The 18716-nt window shown below is 42.0% G+C and overlaps 3 protein-coding genes across 3 annotated transcripts in view; all 3 read left to right on the forward strand.

Moving 5' to 3' along the window:
- The window catches only part of LOC113352477 (protein FAR1-RELATED SEQUENCE 5-like), a 14147-nt gene extending 6793 nt beyond the window's left edge, over positions 1–7354 (forward strand). Inside the window, exon 2 of the mRNA XM_026596291.1 lies at positions 6768–7354. Coding sequence (XP_026452076.1) covers positions 6768–7354 — 587 coding nt within the window. The remainder of the gene's footprint in view (positions 1–6767) is intronic.
- A 276-nt stretch (positions 7355–7630) lies between these two features.
- LOC113352478 (protein FAR-RED ELONGATED HYPOCOTYL 3-like) lies at positions 7631–8725 on the forward strand. Its single transcript, XM_026596292.1, has one exon. It carries the CDS (start codon positions 7631–7633, stop codon positions 8723–8725), a length of 1095 nt encoding a protein of 364 aa, XP_026452077.1.
- Positions 8726–13584: 4859 nt separating this feature from the next.
- LOC113352479 (protein FAR1-RELATED SEQUENCE 2-like) lies at positions 13585–14349 on the forward strand. Its single transcript, XM_026596293.1, has one exon. It carries the CDS (start codon positions 13585–13587, stop codon positions 14347–14349), a length of 765 nt encoding a protein of 254 aa, XP_026452078.1.
- The last annotated feature ends 4367 nt before the right edge of the window (positions 14350–18716 follow it).

Genomic DNA, 18716 nt, shown 5'->3' on the forward strand with positions numbered 1-18716 from the left:
AGCATGTCTATATTTTTTCCCTGTAATTGCTTGCCGTTATCAGACACAATTTCAGCAGGTATACCAAATCTGCAAATGATGTTCTGGAATATGAAAGTGAACACATCCGCGTCTCTGATCCTGGCCAAGGCCTTAGCCTCCACCCATTTACTGAAGTAGTCCGTGGCTACTATCAAAAATCGTCTCTTCCTGGATCCTTCGATGAAAGGCCCGACGATGTCTACTCCCCATTTTGCAAATGGCCACGGGCTATCGACAGAGTTTAGCAATGTTGCCGGCGCGTGGATTTTTTTCGCGAAGCGCTGGCATTCTTCGCATCGTCGGGACATCCTCGCAGCATCTTGTATCATGGTCGGCCAGTAATATCCTTGCGTTTTTGCCTTGTCAGCTAGTGATCTCATACCGCTATGATTCCCTGCGTCACCATAATGGATATCCTTTAGAATTCGATGCCCTTCTTTTCGGGATAAGTAGCGTAGTAATGGTCCGAGGAAAGATTTTCTATATAGGACCCCGTCCCGAAGATCGTATCTTCCCACTTTGGAGAGCGTCTTTCTAGCTTGCTTCCGATCCGCAGGTAGGCTTCCTTTGTCGAGGAAAGCATGTATTGTTACCCTCCAGTCATCTTCATTGCTGAAATCTTCGTCTTGATTTGCTTTTGACAAGATGTCTTCTTCATCAAAGTCGTTATGGATGTCTTCTCCTACTTGGTCTTCAATATCTTCTTCCATCGTATCTTGATTGGTAGCGAAGGAGAATTGAGATGCAATTGAAGGCTCGTATACCCTTGCTATTTTAATACCTTCGGCATTTTTATCCCTCAACATGGATGATATGTATGCTAGGGCATCCGCATGCCTGAGGTCCCTTCTGCATAAGTGCCGGAACTTAATGTTCGGGATTTGTGAAGCCAATGTTTGGACCAATGCCATGTAAGCTGAAAGGGTGTCGTCGTACACATTATATTCGAGCGCGATTTGCCGTATGACCAGCTGCGAATCACTTGTCAGCCTTACATCGGTTATCCCCATCTCTATTATTATACGTAGGGCATGTATGACAGCTTCGTATTCAACAATGTTATTGGTATGCTCTTTGAATTCCAATCTAAGTGCCTGTATGATTCTTTCTCCAGTTGGGGTGATGATGACAATACCTATTCCTGCCCCTTCCTTATTTTTAGATCCGTCGACGAAGACTTCCCATTGTCTATGACTCGCAGGTTCGAGGATATCCATTGGATCCTTGATTGCTTCTTCGGCTTCTGGTATTCCCTTGATCTCTTCGTCGTTGTCTAGAGGGAGGTCTGCTAAGAAATCTGCCAGAACTTGGGACTTCTGAGAATGCTGAATTTCATGAATGATGTTGAATTGGTCCAGATGGGTGTTCCATTTGGCTATTCGGCCCACTTTTCCTGTGCTTTTGAGGACTGCTTCCAATGGTGCTCTGCATGGTACCCTGACGAAGTGAGTTAGGAAGTAGGTTCTTAGTTTTTTGGGTAGCCCATACCAGTGCGAGGATGAGTTGTTCAATCTTAGTATAATTTCTTTCCGCGGGATTGAGTGTCTTGCTGACGTAATAGATGGGCTGTTCTATCTTTGTATTGGTTTTGACTAATACCGCGCTGACTGCGTCCTCCGTTGCTGCTATGTACAGTGCCAAAACTTCATCAGGGTCAGGTTTCTGCAGGATAGGGATCGAAGCTAGATGTTCTTTGATCTTTTGGAATGCTTCCTCGCAATCGGCGGTCCATTCGAACCTGCTTCCTTTCTTAAGAATATTGAAGAAATGTTTGCACTTGTCCGAAGATCGTGCAATAAATCTGCCCAACGCTGCTATGGACCCATTGAGCTTCTGCACTTCCTTTAGATTCTTTGGTGACGGCATCTCTACTATGGCTTGAATCTTAGCTGGGTCTACCTCGATGCCCCTTTTCGTCACCAGATAACCGAGGAACTTCCCTGAGGTGACACCGAAAGTACATTTCTCCGGATTTACTTTCATGTGATGTTGTCTCATTGCATTGAAAATATTCCTCAGGTCCTGGTGGTGATTTTCACGCAGCTTGCTTTTGACGAGCATGTCGTCCACATAGACTTCTAGGGTTCCTCCAATCCATGGTTTGAAGATAGCATCGACCATCCTTTGGTATGTTTCCCCCGCGTTTCGGAGCCCGAAAGGCATTCTGGTATAGCAATAAAGGCCATGTGGTGTATAGAATGTTGTGTGTTGCTGATCTTCTTCTGCCAGGGCTACTTGGTTGTAGCCAGAGTATCCGTCCATAAACGACAGCTCCTCGTACCCTTCAACTGCTTCAACCAGTTGATCTATGCTCGGCAGGGGATAGCTGTCCTTTGGACACGCCTTGTTGAGGTTAGTAAAGTCGATGCATATTCTAACCCCTCCATTTTTCTTAGGAACAATGACCATGTTGGATATCCAGGTAGGATACTTGACTTCCTTGATAAATCCTGCGTCTAGTAGCTTCCGAAGTTCTGTTTCTACCGCCTCATGATATTCTGGAGCCACTTTTCGTATTTTCTGCCTGAACGGGAGTGTGCCCTGTTTGATGCGTAGTTCATGTTGGATTACTTTTGGGTCGATCCCTGGCATATCTCCTAACTTCCAGGCGAACACATCCGCATATTCCTTGAGTAATTTGGTTAAGGAGTATTCTCTCCCTTCGCCCATGATGGTCCCGATTTTGACCCTCTTTGGGTCTTCTTCCGTTCCTATGTTGATTTCCTTAGTGGGTTCCACGGGTGTGAACATAGGCCTTGGGTTTCCGAGGACTGGGGCGCTCTTTAATTGCTATTTGGCGTGTTTCTGCTCCTTGTTGATTGTTGAGGTGCTTGTTTCCGAGCCTCGGACATTACCCTGTATCATCAAGCCTTTTCCTGTGGTTTCCTTAAGGAATAGTTCTACGGCTTTCTCTTGCGTGGTTTCTTGATTTCTTACTCTTCGGATTTTTCGCTGTTCTTCTTGCTCGTTGTTGATATGATCCTGAGTGGCCTGGCATTCTCGTGTAGCGATTCGATCTCCCTTGATCTCCATAATTCCCTCAGGTGTTGGAAATCTTAGGTACTGGTGGTATGTTTCCGCCACTCCTTTGAGCTTGTGTACCCACTGTCGTCCAATAATGGCGTTGTAGGGGGAAGGGGTATCCACCACACTGAATCGGGTATCCAGTTTCATGGGCCCTGCGTTAACCTGTAACACAATGTCTCCCAAGGGCTTCGTGGCCGCTCCATTGAATCCGTAGATGGTGTGATAAGAGGTCATCAACTGTTCATCATGGAGCTTCATCCGTTTGAATGCGTCATAGAATAGGACATTCACAGAGCTTCCCCCGTCTATGAGGATTTTTTTGAGGTTACACCCCGCTATTGGTAATGTCAGGACCAAGGGATCGTTATGGTCTTCCATATCTTCTTCGATATCCTCGGCATCGAAGATGACGGGTAATTCCATCCATTTTTCATGTTCGTCCACTGTTATCCCATCAACCTTATATAACTCGCAGCGATCTTCGAATTGCTTCCGTAACCTTTTTCCAATCTGTGCTGTGAGCGAGGGTCCTATGGCTGCGGAACACGAGATGGTGTTGATTGTTCGGTTTTCTTCCGGAAGTTGGACTGGCTTGGTTCGTTTGGATCTGTCCTCGGTAACCTCCTTCCGTATGTAATGTTTGAGCTCTCCCGCATCAATTAATTTTTGAATCATTATTTTAAGGTTCTTGCATTTTTCGGTCTGATGTCCGTTGAAACAGTGATACTCACAGTAATCTTTAGACTTTTCGGATCTTGGGGGCTGCTTTCCCTTAGACCATGGCCATTCTAAGTTTTCCCTCCCTTTGATCTCCCGCAGGATACGAGCATAGCTAGCGTTGAGTTTCGTGTAAACTTGGTCTTCGAATTTTCGGTCGCCTGTTCTTCGTTCATCCCTCCGTTCCTTTCTATCTTCGTGAGGTCTCTCATCTGAGGAACCCCTTTTGGCCCCATTGGTTTGTTCTGCTGAATTGGTGCGGTGAGACCTCTGCGGATATGCCCTCGGGTTTTCCCGTTGAATTTCTTCAAGTCGAGCGTGCTTCTCGATAATTATTCGGAGATCGCCTTCTGTCTTGGGCACGCTCCCGTGAATTTCAACAAATAGGGGACTCATTCGGTCCAAGCCCCACTTATAGCAATTGATGCTCACCACTGGGTCCACGCTTCCTATGGCTTGGCAGATCCTATGCCATCTGTTTGTGTATTCTCTCGTGGTTTCCTTGTAGCCGATTGCTAGTGAGAAAAGCTTATCCATCCCAGTGTTCACAGTCTTGTTGTACATGTATGTTCTTAAGAATTTCTCTGCCAGTTGGTCGTATGAGTGTATGGAGTTTGGTGGCAGATTATCAAACCATGATAACGCCGATCCCTTCAAACTTGACGGGAAGTATCTACAGAGTACGGCGTCGTTCTGTCCCCATCTTGCTAGGACGCGGTTGTAGTACCGAACATGTGCAGCAGGGTCGCTGGACCCATCATAGCATTCGAACGTCGGGACAGGGCATTTCAGGGGAATAGGGGTGTTGGCCAAGCGATGCGTCAGGGGCGTGGAGTTAGCTTCTCTCATAACCTCTTCTAACCTTCCCCCTCCTTGTTTATTTTTCAATTGCCTGATCTCTGCCATCATCTCATCTCGCAGTTCCTCCATTGCGCGTTGGTGTTCTAAGTTCTTCAGATCATTTCCGTTTGATTCTCCATCGTCATAGTCCGGGTCGGATACGCTATGTCTCCTTGTTGCGTCTTCATCAGTCGCTAGGACGACTCTGCAGTCTTGGTTTGGCTCTGGTGCTTTGGAGCTTGCTTCATCAAGTTGTTGGTTGGTCTTTGTGCTTAGAGCAATCCGCTCCTTTAAATCTTGATTTTCTCTGGCCAAAAGTGCTACAGCTTCTGCGTAAACCTGTTGGTTCCTTCTCAGTTCCTCGAGCTCAGCCATTAGCTGGTGTGATTGGTTGGACCCCTGATTGGGAGTCCCCGCACGTGCCGCTACAGCCGTGGCGCCACCCTCGTCCATGGTCTGTACCAAAGGTGGCAGGGGTTCAACTTCTGTTGCTGGTGTTTCCAAATTGGAGTGAGCGCCCCTTTGCGGTGCCCGAGCCGTCGGTATGGTTTGGTTCTGGTTATTTGTTAGCGGCATTCCAAAGGTTAGCAGATGCGCGGGTTGGAATGTTCTGGATTCATCCACCCTTTCCCTTGGTTGGTTAAGTTGACTCATGGCGAAGGTATTGCTAGCCTCCGCGGCCTTCGGGACTACCGCGGCTTCCCCGTATTTTATCGTTGCTGCTCTGAGAGCCGCCATTGCAACTGAATTAGCGTTCATGGGTGAAGTGATTTCAGTTGTATCCTGCCTTCGATTGGTCATTTTAGTTTTATCTCCTTTCTGCTTGCTTCGGGTGATGATCGGGGTTGTCCGGGGTGTTTCTTTTGACAAAGCTTTGGATTTTCCTGCTTCCTGCGTCTTCTCCATCACGTGCCTTTTTGTTGACGAAATCTAGCGTAAACTCGCCTTCTTTACTCACAACACGTTCTCTCTGTATAAATTTATTCAAACAGAAACGGGAATATCCGCGTGAAGCGGGTTAGTTGTCGAAATACAATTTTTCAAAAGCGGGTTTATTAAAGGCGATCTTTAGTATATAAAAAAAACTATGAAAACTGTAAATCCGACGGATTAGGACAATAACCCATGCTTGGAACACTAACTCTTATCGAAGGCAAAAGGTGGGTTTTTGAATATAATACTGTTGACGAATGATCTATACAGTCAGAGCTGATAAAATCGGAGCAATCGTATGCCAAATTAGAATGAAATCACAGGACAAGATAAATCTTTTACCGGGACGAAGTCCCTGTTTCTAGCGCCAAATTGTGGACACACGAACTACGCGGGGTCCGAATGCCCGCAATCAATTGTTAAAGTCTAAAGAGATTACGATGATGATACCCGGATGTGGGTTCATTGGCTCAAAACCCACGGGTTTATCATGGCCTCCTCCAACTTCCCCATGCGTAGCGATTATGCATGGGGTACAAATATAAAAGGAAAACAACATATATAAGCAAATGCATGCGGAACTAAATAAATGCAAAGTGCTGAAATGTAAATAAGACCAAGGTTTACGTGGTTCAGCACTAAGGCCTACGTCCACGGGTTTTGTTGTTCTGCTATATTATTCACGGTTACACGAATAGTTTGAATGACTTGGGGTTTACATATTTCTCTCCACTATGGGATTCCTTACCTTTGCTATTCTCTCTCTCTCTCTCTCTCTCTCCTCTGATGTTTTTCGATCCCCCTCCCCCTTTGTGGAGATTGGGTATTTATAAGGTAGGAATGTGGGACCCATCTCTGAAGACCGTTGGAACCTTATCTTCTAGTGTCTTGTGTCCATCACGCAGAGGTCTGCGTTTCCCCCTAGATCCCGCGGAGGCATCTTCGCTCGTTCCACAGGTCGGTCGACACGTGCACTGCTCAGAGTGTTTAATGCGGGTGGTTGAGGGGTCTGCTCGTGTCAGACAAGTGTCTTCTGCCCCTGTCAGTCCGTGTCAGCTGACTTTCTCCCCACCGTTGATCTTAGCTCCTCTTCTGGGGATGAGATAAAGCAACTCCTAGGGGTTTATTTGGTGCTTCGCGACGCATCGTGTTTTGATGTCTTGGCTTGCATGCTTTCCACGTACCTTTCTGTATCCACGTGTCCGATAGTGAGATATATGTGTACACAGGACCGACTTCAAAAATTGGTTGTAAAGCTCATGTATCAGCAAGACTTGAACGAGATGCTAAATGGAGAATTTCTGTTTTGGTTGATGATCACAACCATGAGCTATGCCCAAGTAGTACTCGACATTTGAGATGCAACAAAAAAATTGACGTTGCGTCTAAGAATAAGCTCTTACTGAATCAGAAGGCAGGAATTAGAACCAACAAAAGCTTTCATTCATTAGTAATTGAAGCAGGTGGATATGAGAACCTTGGATTTAGTGAAAAATATGCTAGAAATATGCTTATGAGTGAGAAACGTATGGAACTAGGTGAAGGAGATGCAACAGCACTTCAAGATTATTTTGATAAGATGCAAAAACAATGCCCAGGTTTCTTTTATAGCATAGATTTCGACGATGACGGACGTTTGAGGAATGTTTTCTGGGCAGATGAAAGATGCATACAAGCTTATAAGGAATTTGGTGAAGTCATTTCATTTGACACAACCTATTTGACAAATACATATGGTATGCCATTGGCTCCCTTTGTTGGAGTAAACCATCATGGGCAGTCAATTCTACTTGGATTGTGGATTGCTCGGAAATGAGACAATTCCAACTTTTGTTTGGTTGTTTAAAACTTGGCTTCATTGCATGGGAGGAATTGCTCCAAAGGGTATTATCACTGACCAAGACAGTGGCATGAAGGCTGCGGTTGAAATTGTTTTTCCACGTGTTAAACACCGATGGTGCTTATGGCATATCATGAAAAAGATTCCTGAAAAACTAAGCAGCCATCAAAATTACAGGAAAATAAAATCTAAGTTTAAAAGGGTCGTCTACGATAACAGAGTCCAGCTGATTTTGAAAAGGGTTGGGGTGAAATGTTTCAGAGGTATAAAAGTTTGGGAAAGAGTAAATGGTTGGGAGACCTGTATAAGGACAAAGAAAAATGGGTTCCTTGTTTCGTGAAGACCTATTTTTGGGAAGGAATGTCGACTACTCAACGTTCGGAAAGTATGAATGCATTTTTTGATAAATATGTTACATCAAAGACATCGTTGAAAGAATTTGTCGAGAAATACGAACTTGCATTAAGAGATAAAATAGAAAAGGAGCTTAAGGCAGATGCAAAGTCATTTTTTACTATCATCCCAACCAAAACTCATTATGAAATGGAAAAACAGGTTCGAAGCATTTACATTAACGAAAAGTTCCTCGAGTTTCAAATGGAGTTATTAAAGAAGACATATTGTGAAGTGATTGATGTTGTTGGTGATTCCCCCGTGTTTACGTATCACATACAAGAAGAAAAATGGATACCAAAGCCAAAGGAGGAGGAAAATGCTTGTCTTGAAAGTACTCCTGAAAATGCTTGTCTTGAAAGTAATGTTCTTGAAAGTATTCCTGAAACTCCATCTGAAGATGAAAAAGAAAAAATTATGATAAGAGTTATCTACAAGGTGTCATTTCAAAAAGATGATTGTAAATTTGAGTGTAGTTATCATAATTTTGAGTTTCGGGGTATTGTATGCAGGCATGTGATTATGGTGTTACATCGTAATGATATATTTGTGCTTCCAGAAAAATACCTTTTACAAAGATGGCGAAAAGATGTGAAACGATTACACACAGATATTCAATACAGTTCTGATGCTTGGAAATTAACTCCCAAACAGAAGCGATACAATGAGTTATGCAATTCCTTTGCTGTGCTTGCAGATGCAGCGTCTTCAAATGATGTCAAGTTTGCAGATATTAAGAAATGGATACAAGCGCAATTGAAGGTCAGTAATTTCAATGAGGAGTCTACTTGCAAGTTGAATGCCACTGTGGAAACTACTAACTCTCCACCGATTGAAAGTAAAAATATCCGTAATCCACCCGCAGCACCAAAAAAAGGTCGTCCTAAAGAAAACACACCTAAAGCTAAAGTGTATACTAAAAACCAAGAAAAAAAAAAGAAAATGCAGAGGTAAAGCTCAAAACTATTAGTGAAATTATTAATTTTTCATTTTATATTTTTAACTGACAAATATGTATCTCTTATACTTATTTCATAGGTAAACATACAAATTTCTACTCAACAAAGTGTAGTTCATACTGTTGCATTATCACAAGTTAACCAATTGGCGACTAATCTTACTTAGGATCAATACCTGCAAGCCTTGGTAAGCATATATAAATTACAAATTTTGCTGATGCGTTCTCTTTCTATGTATGAATTGGTATTAATATGTTTACATGTGTTGTATGTCCAGCAATTTTATCCAAATCATCTCCAAGGACCTGGTTTTGCAATAAAAAATACATCTGCATATAGCGTAACTTATCGACGTGAACCAACCATATATTCTGCGAGTTTGACACCTATGTATGGAGGAATTCAGCAACAACAGACTGACAGCCGATATGCAAATGTGACACCTTTCTTTGGATATGTGTATACATATATCTCACCATCAGACACGTGTATATAGAAAGATACGTGGAAAGCATGCAGACCAAGACATCAAAATACGATGCACTACGGAACACCAAATAAACCCCAAGGAGTTACTTTATCTCATCCCCAAAAGAAGATCAACGGTGGATAGAAAGTTAGATGACACGGACGTGACAGGGGCAGAAGACACTTGTCTGACACGAGCAGGCATCTCAACCACCCTCATTAAACACTCTGAGCAGTATACGTGTCGATCAACCCGTGGGACGAGCGAGGATGTCTCTGCGTGATCAAGTGGCAAACGCAGACCTCTGCGTGATGGACACAAGACACTAGAAGATAAGGTTCCAACGGCCTTCAGAGATGGGTCCCACACTCTAACCCTATAAATACCCCCTCTCCACCGAGAGGAAGGGGGATCGGAAAAATCAGGAAGGGAAGGAGAGAGAGATTTCGAGTGTAAGTTAATCCTTTAGAAGAGAAAATACATGTAAACCCAAAAGTCATTCGACTACTCTTGTAACCGCGAAGAACATAGTGAAACTACCAACCCCGTGGACGTAGGCCTTAGTGCTGAACCACGTAAACCTCGGTCTTGTTTATATTTCAGCACTTTATATTTGCCTAACCCCATGGATCTTTATTTGTATGTATTGCTTTCTTTGTTTTTACCTATATCCCGTGCGCAAACGCCTCGCATGGAGTTGTTAGATGAGGCTGTGATAAACCCGAAGGTTTTGAGCCAAGGAATCAACACTAAGATATCATCATCACAAATCACTCTAGATTACGATGATTGGTTGTGAGCACTCAAATGCGCAAACGCCTCGCATGGAGTTGTTAGATGAGGCTGTGATAAACCCGAAGGTTTTGAGCCAAGGAATCAACACTAAGATATCATCATCACAAATCACTCTAGATTACGATGATTGGTTGTGAGCATTCGGATGCCTTCGTGATTTGAGTGCTCACAATTTGGCGCTAGAAACAGGGACAAAAATATCACCAATAACACCGTCATCAGCTACCACGGCGTTGTCTCTCCCTTCATCACCGTCATGACCCACACAGACCTCTTCCTCGACATTAATAGGGGAAGTACCAGTACGTTCCTCTCCATCTGTGATTTCCTCATCCTCATCAAACTCTTCGTTCACCGGACTTGTAACTTCTTCATGGGCCTAAGCCTCACCCATCACAATGGTAGAAGACTGCTTCGGCTTAATCTTTTTCTTCTTCGACACCTGAAAACCAACACCACAAAAAGAATTATTTTTCCCGAACAGTTGAAATTTTAAAGAAGGAGAAGCGCAGCTAGAATCCGCGTACCTGAGCAGTCGAGGCACTCCTCGGTGGAAGTATAGCACCGGAACCTTCCTCCTCGTCTCCCTCGACGACGTCAAGGGCATAAGGAAAATTCATACCTGCGAAGTTCAAACGCCAGGGACAGAAATCTCCATAACGAGCAGGAGGAGATTCCCGTGGCTTGCTACTCTCAGTAGGACGCCAACCGCGTGGACCAGGGATCCAACCGTACGCCCATGGACCAACCACTTCGATAACGGTAGCGTGCCACTCGTAGTCATGATCACGCTTGATCCTCTCGCGGGCCGGGAAAAGCTTCCGCTGACTAGAACCCCCCGTGCCGGGAACATACTTCAGCTTGGCATCGCTGACCTCATTTAACAGACGAATTTCGCCCCGAGGAGCAGCGAGATTCCGAAGGCTGACACTCCACGGCTTGCGGTTCCTACTATTGACGTAATCACCGAAGGAATTATTGAAATTCTCAGGAGTATACCATTCTTTCTCAGCGGGATTGGGAACGTAACAAGTCATTGTCGTCTCCCCCTTACTCCGCAGATAGCACTCCTTCAGGGCACAGAGATAATTCCCCGATAGTTGCGATACAGACCGGCTGTGCGTATTGGTCGAAGAGCCTTCACGACTAGCAAGCACATCATAGTAGAAGGAATCACCTGACTTGTACAACGGCAGCATAAGACCAGCTTCGAACGCTCCAACCGTGGTCAACAGATGAAATTCATCGAACTCATACTTTGAGATAAGCTCATAAGTAACATCATCCTCAGGGGCATAGAAACGAACTTCGAAGGCTTGAAGCTCATGCTTTTCCTTGAAAATTTGGAGATCAATATGCTTGAACGTTACTTTTTTATTACTGACCGAAACGCTGCGTATCGATGGGGCAGCCTCATCCTCCTCGGCGGGGCCAGATGAACCAATGAACGCCTCGGAAGCCTTTCTCTTCAAAGAAGGACTTTTTGAAGATTCAGCCCTCGGTACTCCACCTTTCGCATTCTTCCCTTTAAAAGAAGTTGTAGGAGGGGGCGGCAGATGATGCTCGGGCACTACAGAACGTAGAGGAGGCACATCAAAAGCGACGGCACGAGTCGATGCCTGCGTACTCCTAACATCATCACGAGGACGAGACGCCGAGCGATCGAATACTTTTCGAGCCCCAGAAGAATTTGTCGGAGGAACCTCTTCCCTAGAAGATGAGGCCTTCGCCCCAGAAGAAACTCGACTTCTACGAACATCATCTTGAGACTCTCTACGCGGAGGAGATCTCGATAAACCAGAACTAGGAGCCTGATAAGGAAGCCGCGGACGGTCAGACATGGCTGCGAAAAGATTAATCATAAACAAGTCAACAACAAACTCAAGGACATTACCAACGATCAAAAAATCACATAAATAACAATTCACACACGATAACGCAGAAACCCTAAAATTAGCATACATGCTCGAAACTCCATAAAATTCCTTCCCTGAAAAGCTCAATCAATACAAGAAAACAATGGCCTCCTTGATTTAAGACGAAGAACAGGGGCAAACTAGCATACAAGCATTGAAAGAATTTCTTCATCACAAACAAGGAACAACAGTAGCAGAAAATTTGCAAATCAACATAGCGTAAAACCGTGGAAACAAAGAAAAGAAAAACTTACCAGCAAAAACAGCAGCAGAAAGAACAAATCAGAAATAAAGATGAGGCAAGCGTGATTAATGCTAAGAGGGAGAGAATTTAAGGGCTGAAGAATGAAGACTGACAAAGAATTTAAGGGAGGAAGAATGAAGACTGACAGAATTTAAGGGCGGAAGAATGAAGACTGACAGAGAATTTAAGGGCTGAAGAACGAAGATTTAAAATCGAGAGAATGTTTAGGAAGAATGAAATTAATTTTTTCTCTCCTTAATATACCCAAAAGAAAGAGAAGGAAATTAATGGAGGAATGGGAAACGTGCCCGTTACATGAGCAGTTAATGCACAAATAAAAGACGTACCCAAGTAGCTAGGAAAAGTTATTAGGAGAGATAGAAGAATATGCAACGATTGTTTTCTTCAATGCACCCATTAAACATTCAAGCCCGAAGAAAAGGGGCAAATTGTGTATACATATATCTCACCATCAGACACGTGTATATAGAAAGATACGTGGAAAGCATGCAGACCAAGACATCAAAATACGATGCACTACGGAACACCAAATAAACCCCAAGGAGTTACTTTATCTCATCCCCAAAAGAAGATCAACGGTGGAGAGAAAGTTAGCTGACACGGACGTGACAGGGGGAGAAGACACTTTTCTGACACGAGCAGGCATCTCAACCACCCTCATTAAACACTCTGAGCAGTATACGTGTCGATCAACCCGTGGGACGAGCGAGGATGTCTCTGCGTGATCAAGTGGCAAACGCAGACCTCTGCGTGATGGACACAAGACACTAGACGATAAGGTTCCAACGGCCTTCAGAGATGGGTCCCACACTCTAACCCTATAAATACCCCCTCTCCACCGAGAGGAAGGGGGATCGTAAAAATCAGGAAGGGAAGGAGAGAGAGATTTCGAGTGTAAGTTAATCCTTTAGAAGAGAAAATACATGTAAACCCAAAAGTCATTCGACTACTCTTGTAACCGCGAAGAACATAGTGAAACTACCAACCCCGTGGACGTAGGCCTTAGTGCTGAACCACGTAAACCTCGGTCTTGTTTATATTTCAGCACTTTATATTTGCCTAACCCCATGGATCTTTATTTGTATGTATTGCTTTCTTTGTTTTTACCTATATCCCGTGCGCAAACGCCTCGCATGGAGTTGTTAGATGAGGCTGTGATAAACCCGAAGGTTTTGAGCCAAGGAATCAACACTAAGATATCATCATCACAAATCACTCTAGATTACGATGATTGGTTGTGAGCATTCAAATGCGCAAACGCCTCGCATGGAGTTGTTAGATGAGGCTGTGATAAACCCGAAGGTTTTGAGCCAAGGAATCAACACTAAGATATCATCATCACAAATCGCTCTAGATTACGATGATTGGTTGTGAGCATTCGGATGCCTTCGTGATTTGAGTGCTCACGAATGGAGTTATTAAAGAAGACATATTGTGAAGTGATTGATGTTGTTGGTGATTCCCCCGTGTTTACGTATCACATACAAGAAGAAAAATGGATACCAAAGCCAAAGGAGGAGGAAAATGCTTGTCTTGAAAGTACCGATCTTGAAAGTACTCCTGAAAATGCTTGTCTTGAAAGTAATGTTCTTGAAAGTATTCCTGAAACTCCATCTGAAGATGAAAAAGAAAAAATTATGGTAAGAGTTATCTACAAGGTGTCATTTCAAAAAGATGATTGTAAATTTGAGTGTAGTTATCATAATTTTAAGTTTCGGGGTATTGTATGCAGGCATGTGATTATGGTGTTACATTGTAATGATATATTTGTGCTTCCAGAAAAATACCTTTTACAAAGATGGCGAAAAGATGTGAAACGATTACACACAGATATGCAATACAGTTCTGATGCTTGGAAATTAACTCCCAAACAGAAGCGATACAATGAGTTATTCAATTCCTTTGTTGTGCTTGCAGATGCAGCGTCTTCAAATGATGTCAAGTTTGCAGATATTAAGAAATGGATACAAGCGCAATTGAAGGTCAGTAATTTCAATGAGGAGTCTACTTGCAAGTTGAATGCCACTGTGGAAAATACTAACTCTCCACCGATTGAAAGTAAAAATATCCCTAATCCACCCGCAGCACCAAAAAAAGGTCGTCCTAAAGAAAACACACCTAAAGCTAAAGTGTATACTAAAAACCAAGAAAAGAAAAAGAAAATGCAGAGGTAAAGCTCAAAACTATTAGTGAAATTATTAATTTTTCATTTTATATTTTTAACTGACAAATATGTATCTCTTATACTTATTTCATAGGTAAACATCCAAATTCCTACTCAACAAAGTGTAGTTCATACTGTTGCATTATCACAAGTTAACCAATTGGCGACTAATCTTACTTACGATCAATACCTGCAAGCCTTGGTAAGCATATATAAATTACAAATTTTGTTGATGCGTTCTCTTTCTATGTATGAATTGGTATTAATATGTTTACATGTGTTGTATGTCCAGCAATTTTATCCAAATCATCTCCAAGGACCTGGTTTTGCAATAAAAAATACATCTGCATATAGCGTAACTTATCGACGTGAACCAACCATATATTCTGCGAGTTTGACACCTATGTATGGAGGAATTCAGCAACAACAGACTGACAGCCGATATGCAAATGTGACACCTTTCTTTGGATATGTGTATACATATATCTCACCATCAGACACGTGTATATAGAAAGATACGTGGAAAGCATGCAGACCAAGACATCAAAATACGATGCACTACGGAACATCAAATAAACCCCAAGGAGTTACTTTATCTCATCCCCAAAAGAAGATCAACGGTGGATAGAAAGTTAGCTGACACGGACGTGACAGGGGCAGAAGACACTTGTCTGACACGAGCAGGCATCTCAACCACCCTCATTAAACACTCTGAGCAGTATACGTGTCGATCAACCCGTGGGACGAGCGAGGATGTCTCTGCGTGATCAAGTGGCAAACGCAGACCTCTGCGTGATGGACACAAGACACTAGAAGATAAGGTTCCAACGGCCTTCAGAGATGGGTCCCACACTCTAACCCTATAAATACCCCCTCTCCACCGAGAGGAAGGGGGATCGGAAAAATCAGGAAGGGAAGGAGAGAGAGATTTCGAGTGTAAGTTAATCCTTTAGAAGAGAAAATACATGTAAACCCAAAAGTCATTCGACTACTCTTGTAACCGCGAAGAACATAGTGAAACTACCAACCCCGTGGACGTAGGCCTTAGTGCTGAACCACGTAAACCTCGGTCTTGTTTATATTTCAGCACTTTATATTTGCCTAACCCCATGGATCTTTATTTGTATGTATTGCTTTCTTTGTTTTTACCTATATCCCGTGCGCAAATGCCTCGCATGGAGTTGTTAGATGAGGCTGTGATAAACCCGAAGGTTTTGAGCCAAGGAATCAACACTAAGATATCATCATCACAAATCACTCTAGATTACGATGATTGGTTGTGAGCACTCAAATGCGCAAACGCCTCGCATGGAGTTGTTAGATGAGGCTGTGATAAACCCGAAGGTTTTGAGCCAAGGAATCAACACTAAGATATCATCATCACAAATCGCTCTAGATTACGATGATTGGTTGTGAGCATTCGGATGCCTTCGTGATTTGAGTGCTCACAGGATATGGAGGACCAGGGTATGGAGTGCAACCAAATAGCTTGGGGGGAGGTTTATATGGAAGGCAGAGTTGAAGCTATAAGTTTCGACATGTTTCCACTCTGTGCAATATGTTTTTTTTTTGGGAGGAAAACAGTAAATATACCTCTGCATATCACTTTCTTTTGGATGGTTAATATACTTCAGCAGTAGCAGTCTGCAGTATATATTTTTTTTTTTTTGGCAGGAAAACTGTAGATACTTCTCTACAAATCACTTCTGTTTGGATGGTTAAATGGATTCCGTAGCAGTGGGACTAGTTTTGTCTTGTTTCCATCTCAATGAAATTCTTTTTTGTGCATCACTTTTTTTTAGCTTTTGGATGGTTAAACTGTAGTTGACAGTTGGTGATAAAGATGCTTCTATGAGCATGTCCCTGCAAAGCTTTCAACAAGTTTACATAATTCAAATAACTTGATTATCATGTCCCTGCAGCAAAACTGATTTCTTTCCTCCACTGTTCTGCCAATATCCCCATCATTACACACAAACATAAAAAAAGCCAAACAAGATCTCTGCATTTGAATAAAAAAGCTGTAGCAAAGTCTCTATAATTCACAATTGCATTCAAACCAAATGTAAAAGGTTACGATTCACAATTACATTAAAAACAAATGCAAAGTTTACAATAACGGAACCTATTAACAATCATATTACTTCACAAAGTAAACAAACAACTGAACTGAGGTTTCACATCTTCCTAGAGCATATATCTAACATCTTGCTCATCAAATGCAAGCTTTTCATATCCAACTTCTTGAATTGTCAAGGCCTGAAAGCTTTTGCTAGTTCTAATTTCCACTATCTGATTCAATAGGAGCTTCATGTTGAATTACCACACTGTTTCAAGTAGTGACGGACCTAGGAATTCTTATTGGGCGGGGCGGTTTCTGATATGACACGAGTTCTTTGGAACGCTCCAGGCCTTGAAATGTCCAAGAGCAACCTCGAGGTGGAAAGTCTACGTCCCAAACTCAAATCAGTGGCAGAAACTTTCTCTCCATTAACAAAAGTCCTGAAAACAAAGAAAAACAAAAACTATTTATCAAGAATACGGCTAAAACAAGGAGACTATAATGAAACACAACATTTCATGTACAAACAGTGGGAAATAAGGGAGGTGCTCAGGAAATGTGGATAATGGATCAACGTTTGTGCTCTAAAATGCACTTTTACTCTTTTAGTTTCGTCAACAGTATTGCCATCTGATACGAGACATAACGTCGATTAAGATGTTTTTAGCTGGGTGCAAGTTTCTATGAAGAAGCGCTCACTGTATTTGCAATCATAATGATAAGAAAGAAAGACAAAAACGACATTGTAAATTCATACAAAATAAAAAAGCACCATAAGCCAATGATAACATCAGATATCAGTGAACCCAATACCAGTCTGGAACTCTCAACTCTTCCTATGTGGTGTTGATGGACGTAACTATGCAAACTGAGAGTTGTTTCGCTTTGCACGGGCTAGAAATAAATTTCTAACTAATTTCTATACTAAAAAAAAATTCTGCACTTATGAGGGGGCGGTCTAAAAGCCCATTTTAGCCCCCTCATAGGTCCGTCAGTGGTTTCAAATCAATGAATTACAAAACAAGAGGAATCCATGTAAGTTAAAACAATTCGTACCGACTGAAATCGGTGCCACCGACTTCAATTCGAATAAAAACCAAAAGAATTAATCTTTCAGAAAAATTGAAGCTTCATCAACCTATAATTTCTATTCAACAGAAAAAAAAACAAACATCAATCTTAAGAACTCACCTAAAAAATAACCCCAGTAAACAATACCCAAAATAAAAAATACTTACACAAATTATAGAAATGATAATGCAAGATCAATATGAAGAAGTATTTAGACAAAGTAAATTATGTAACAAGAGATACAATGAACGCACCTGTAGATTCCTTACCGTGTACTTTATATAGTAAAAAGATGATACCGTTTGGTTTAGATATTTTAAGTTCACATCTCGAGAATATTCAACGATATGACGGGGAGAGAGAAAACAACTATTATTAAAAGGAAAATTTGCTATTTGGTCCTAAGCCCATATACTTAGTTATAGTAGGGTCCAACAGGAATTTTTTATTATCCGGAGCTCTAAAATTAATTAAAACATGGAAATGATTGGAATACCCATCGTTCCCAGACGTGTGTACTAACACGCCTCCTTATATCATTCGATATTATTCTCTCTCTCATAGAAAACCCAATTTATGTGTTCTTCCTCTCTCTTCGTTTTTCCTTTCTCTTCTCTGTTCTAAGAGAAATTTTTGTGTTTTAATCGGAGAATCACAAACCAAAAACGTAGATTTCGATCTAAGAGAAACCAATACTAAAAAATCCAAAAAGATTTCGATTTTCCAATTTAAATCAATATTTTTTTCTAGATCTACGAAGATAGTACCGCTCTCATATAAGAAGAAGATGATTACGAAGAATCACCAACACCAAAGACCAAATCAACGAGCAAAAAATAAAATAAGAGTACTGAAATCAATAGCAGAAAAAGGTATGAATCAGTAGTACATATATGTTGTACTGAAAAAATCTTTAACCAATATGATACATCACTGTGTATAAGATGGTTTTTTAGCTTTTGACTGTTCAAATCACCAGTACATAACTTAAAAACTGATGAAAATCATCATAAGTGACGTATGGTTTGTGTTTGGGTTTGTAGTTTGTGTTTCTGGCACATAGATTTGCGAGTACATAAGTCAAAAACTGTTGAATAACAATCAAAGACATGCGGTGTGTTTTTATCTGTATTGACAACATATATCCAAGGATACATATATACAATACTGAGGTAAAAACGCACTATGTTGTTTATTTTTGGTTGATGAGATAATGATCCGCCAGTACATATCTCTAGTACTTA

Source organism: Papaver somniferum, chromosome 2 (genome assembly GCF_003573695.1).
Source record: "Papaver somniferum cultivar HN1 chromosome 2, ASM357369v1, whole genome shotgun sequence".
NCBI classification, from domain to species: Eukaryota; Viridiplantae; Streptophyta; class Magnoliopsida; order Ranunculales; family Papaveraceae; genus Papaver; species Papaver somniferum.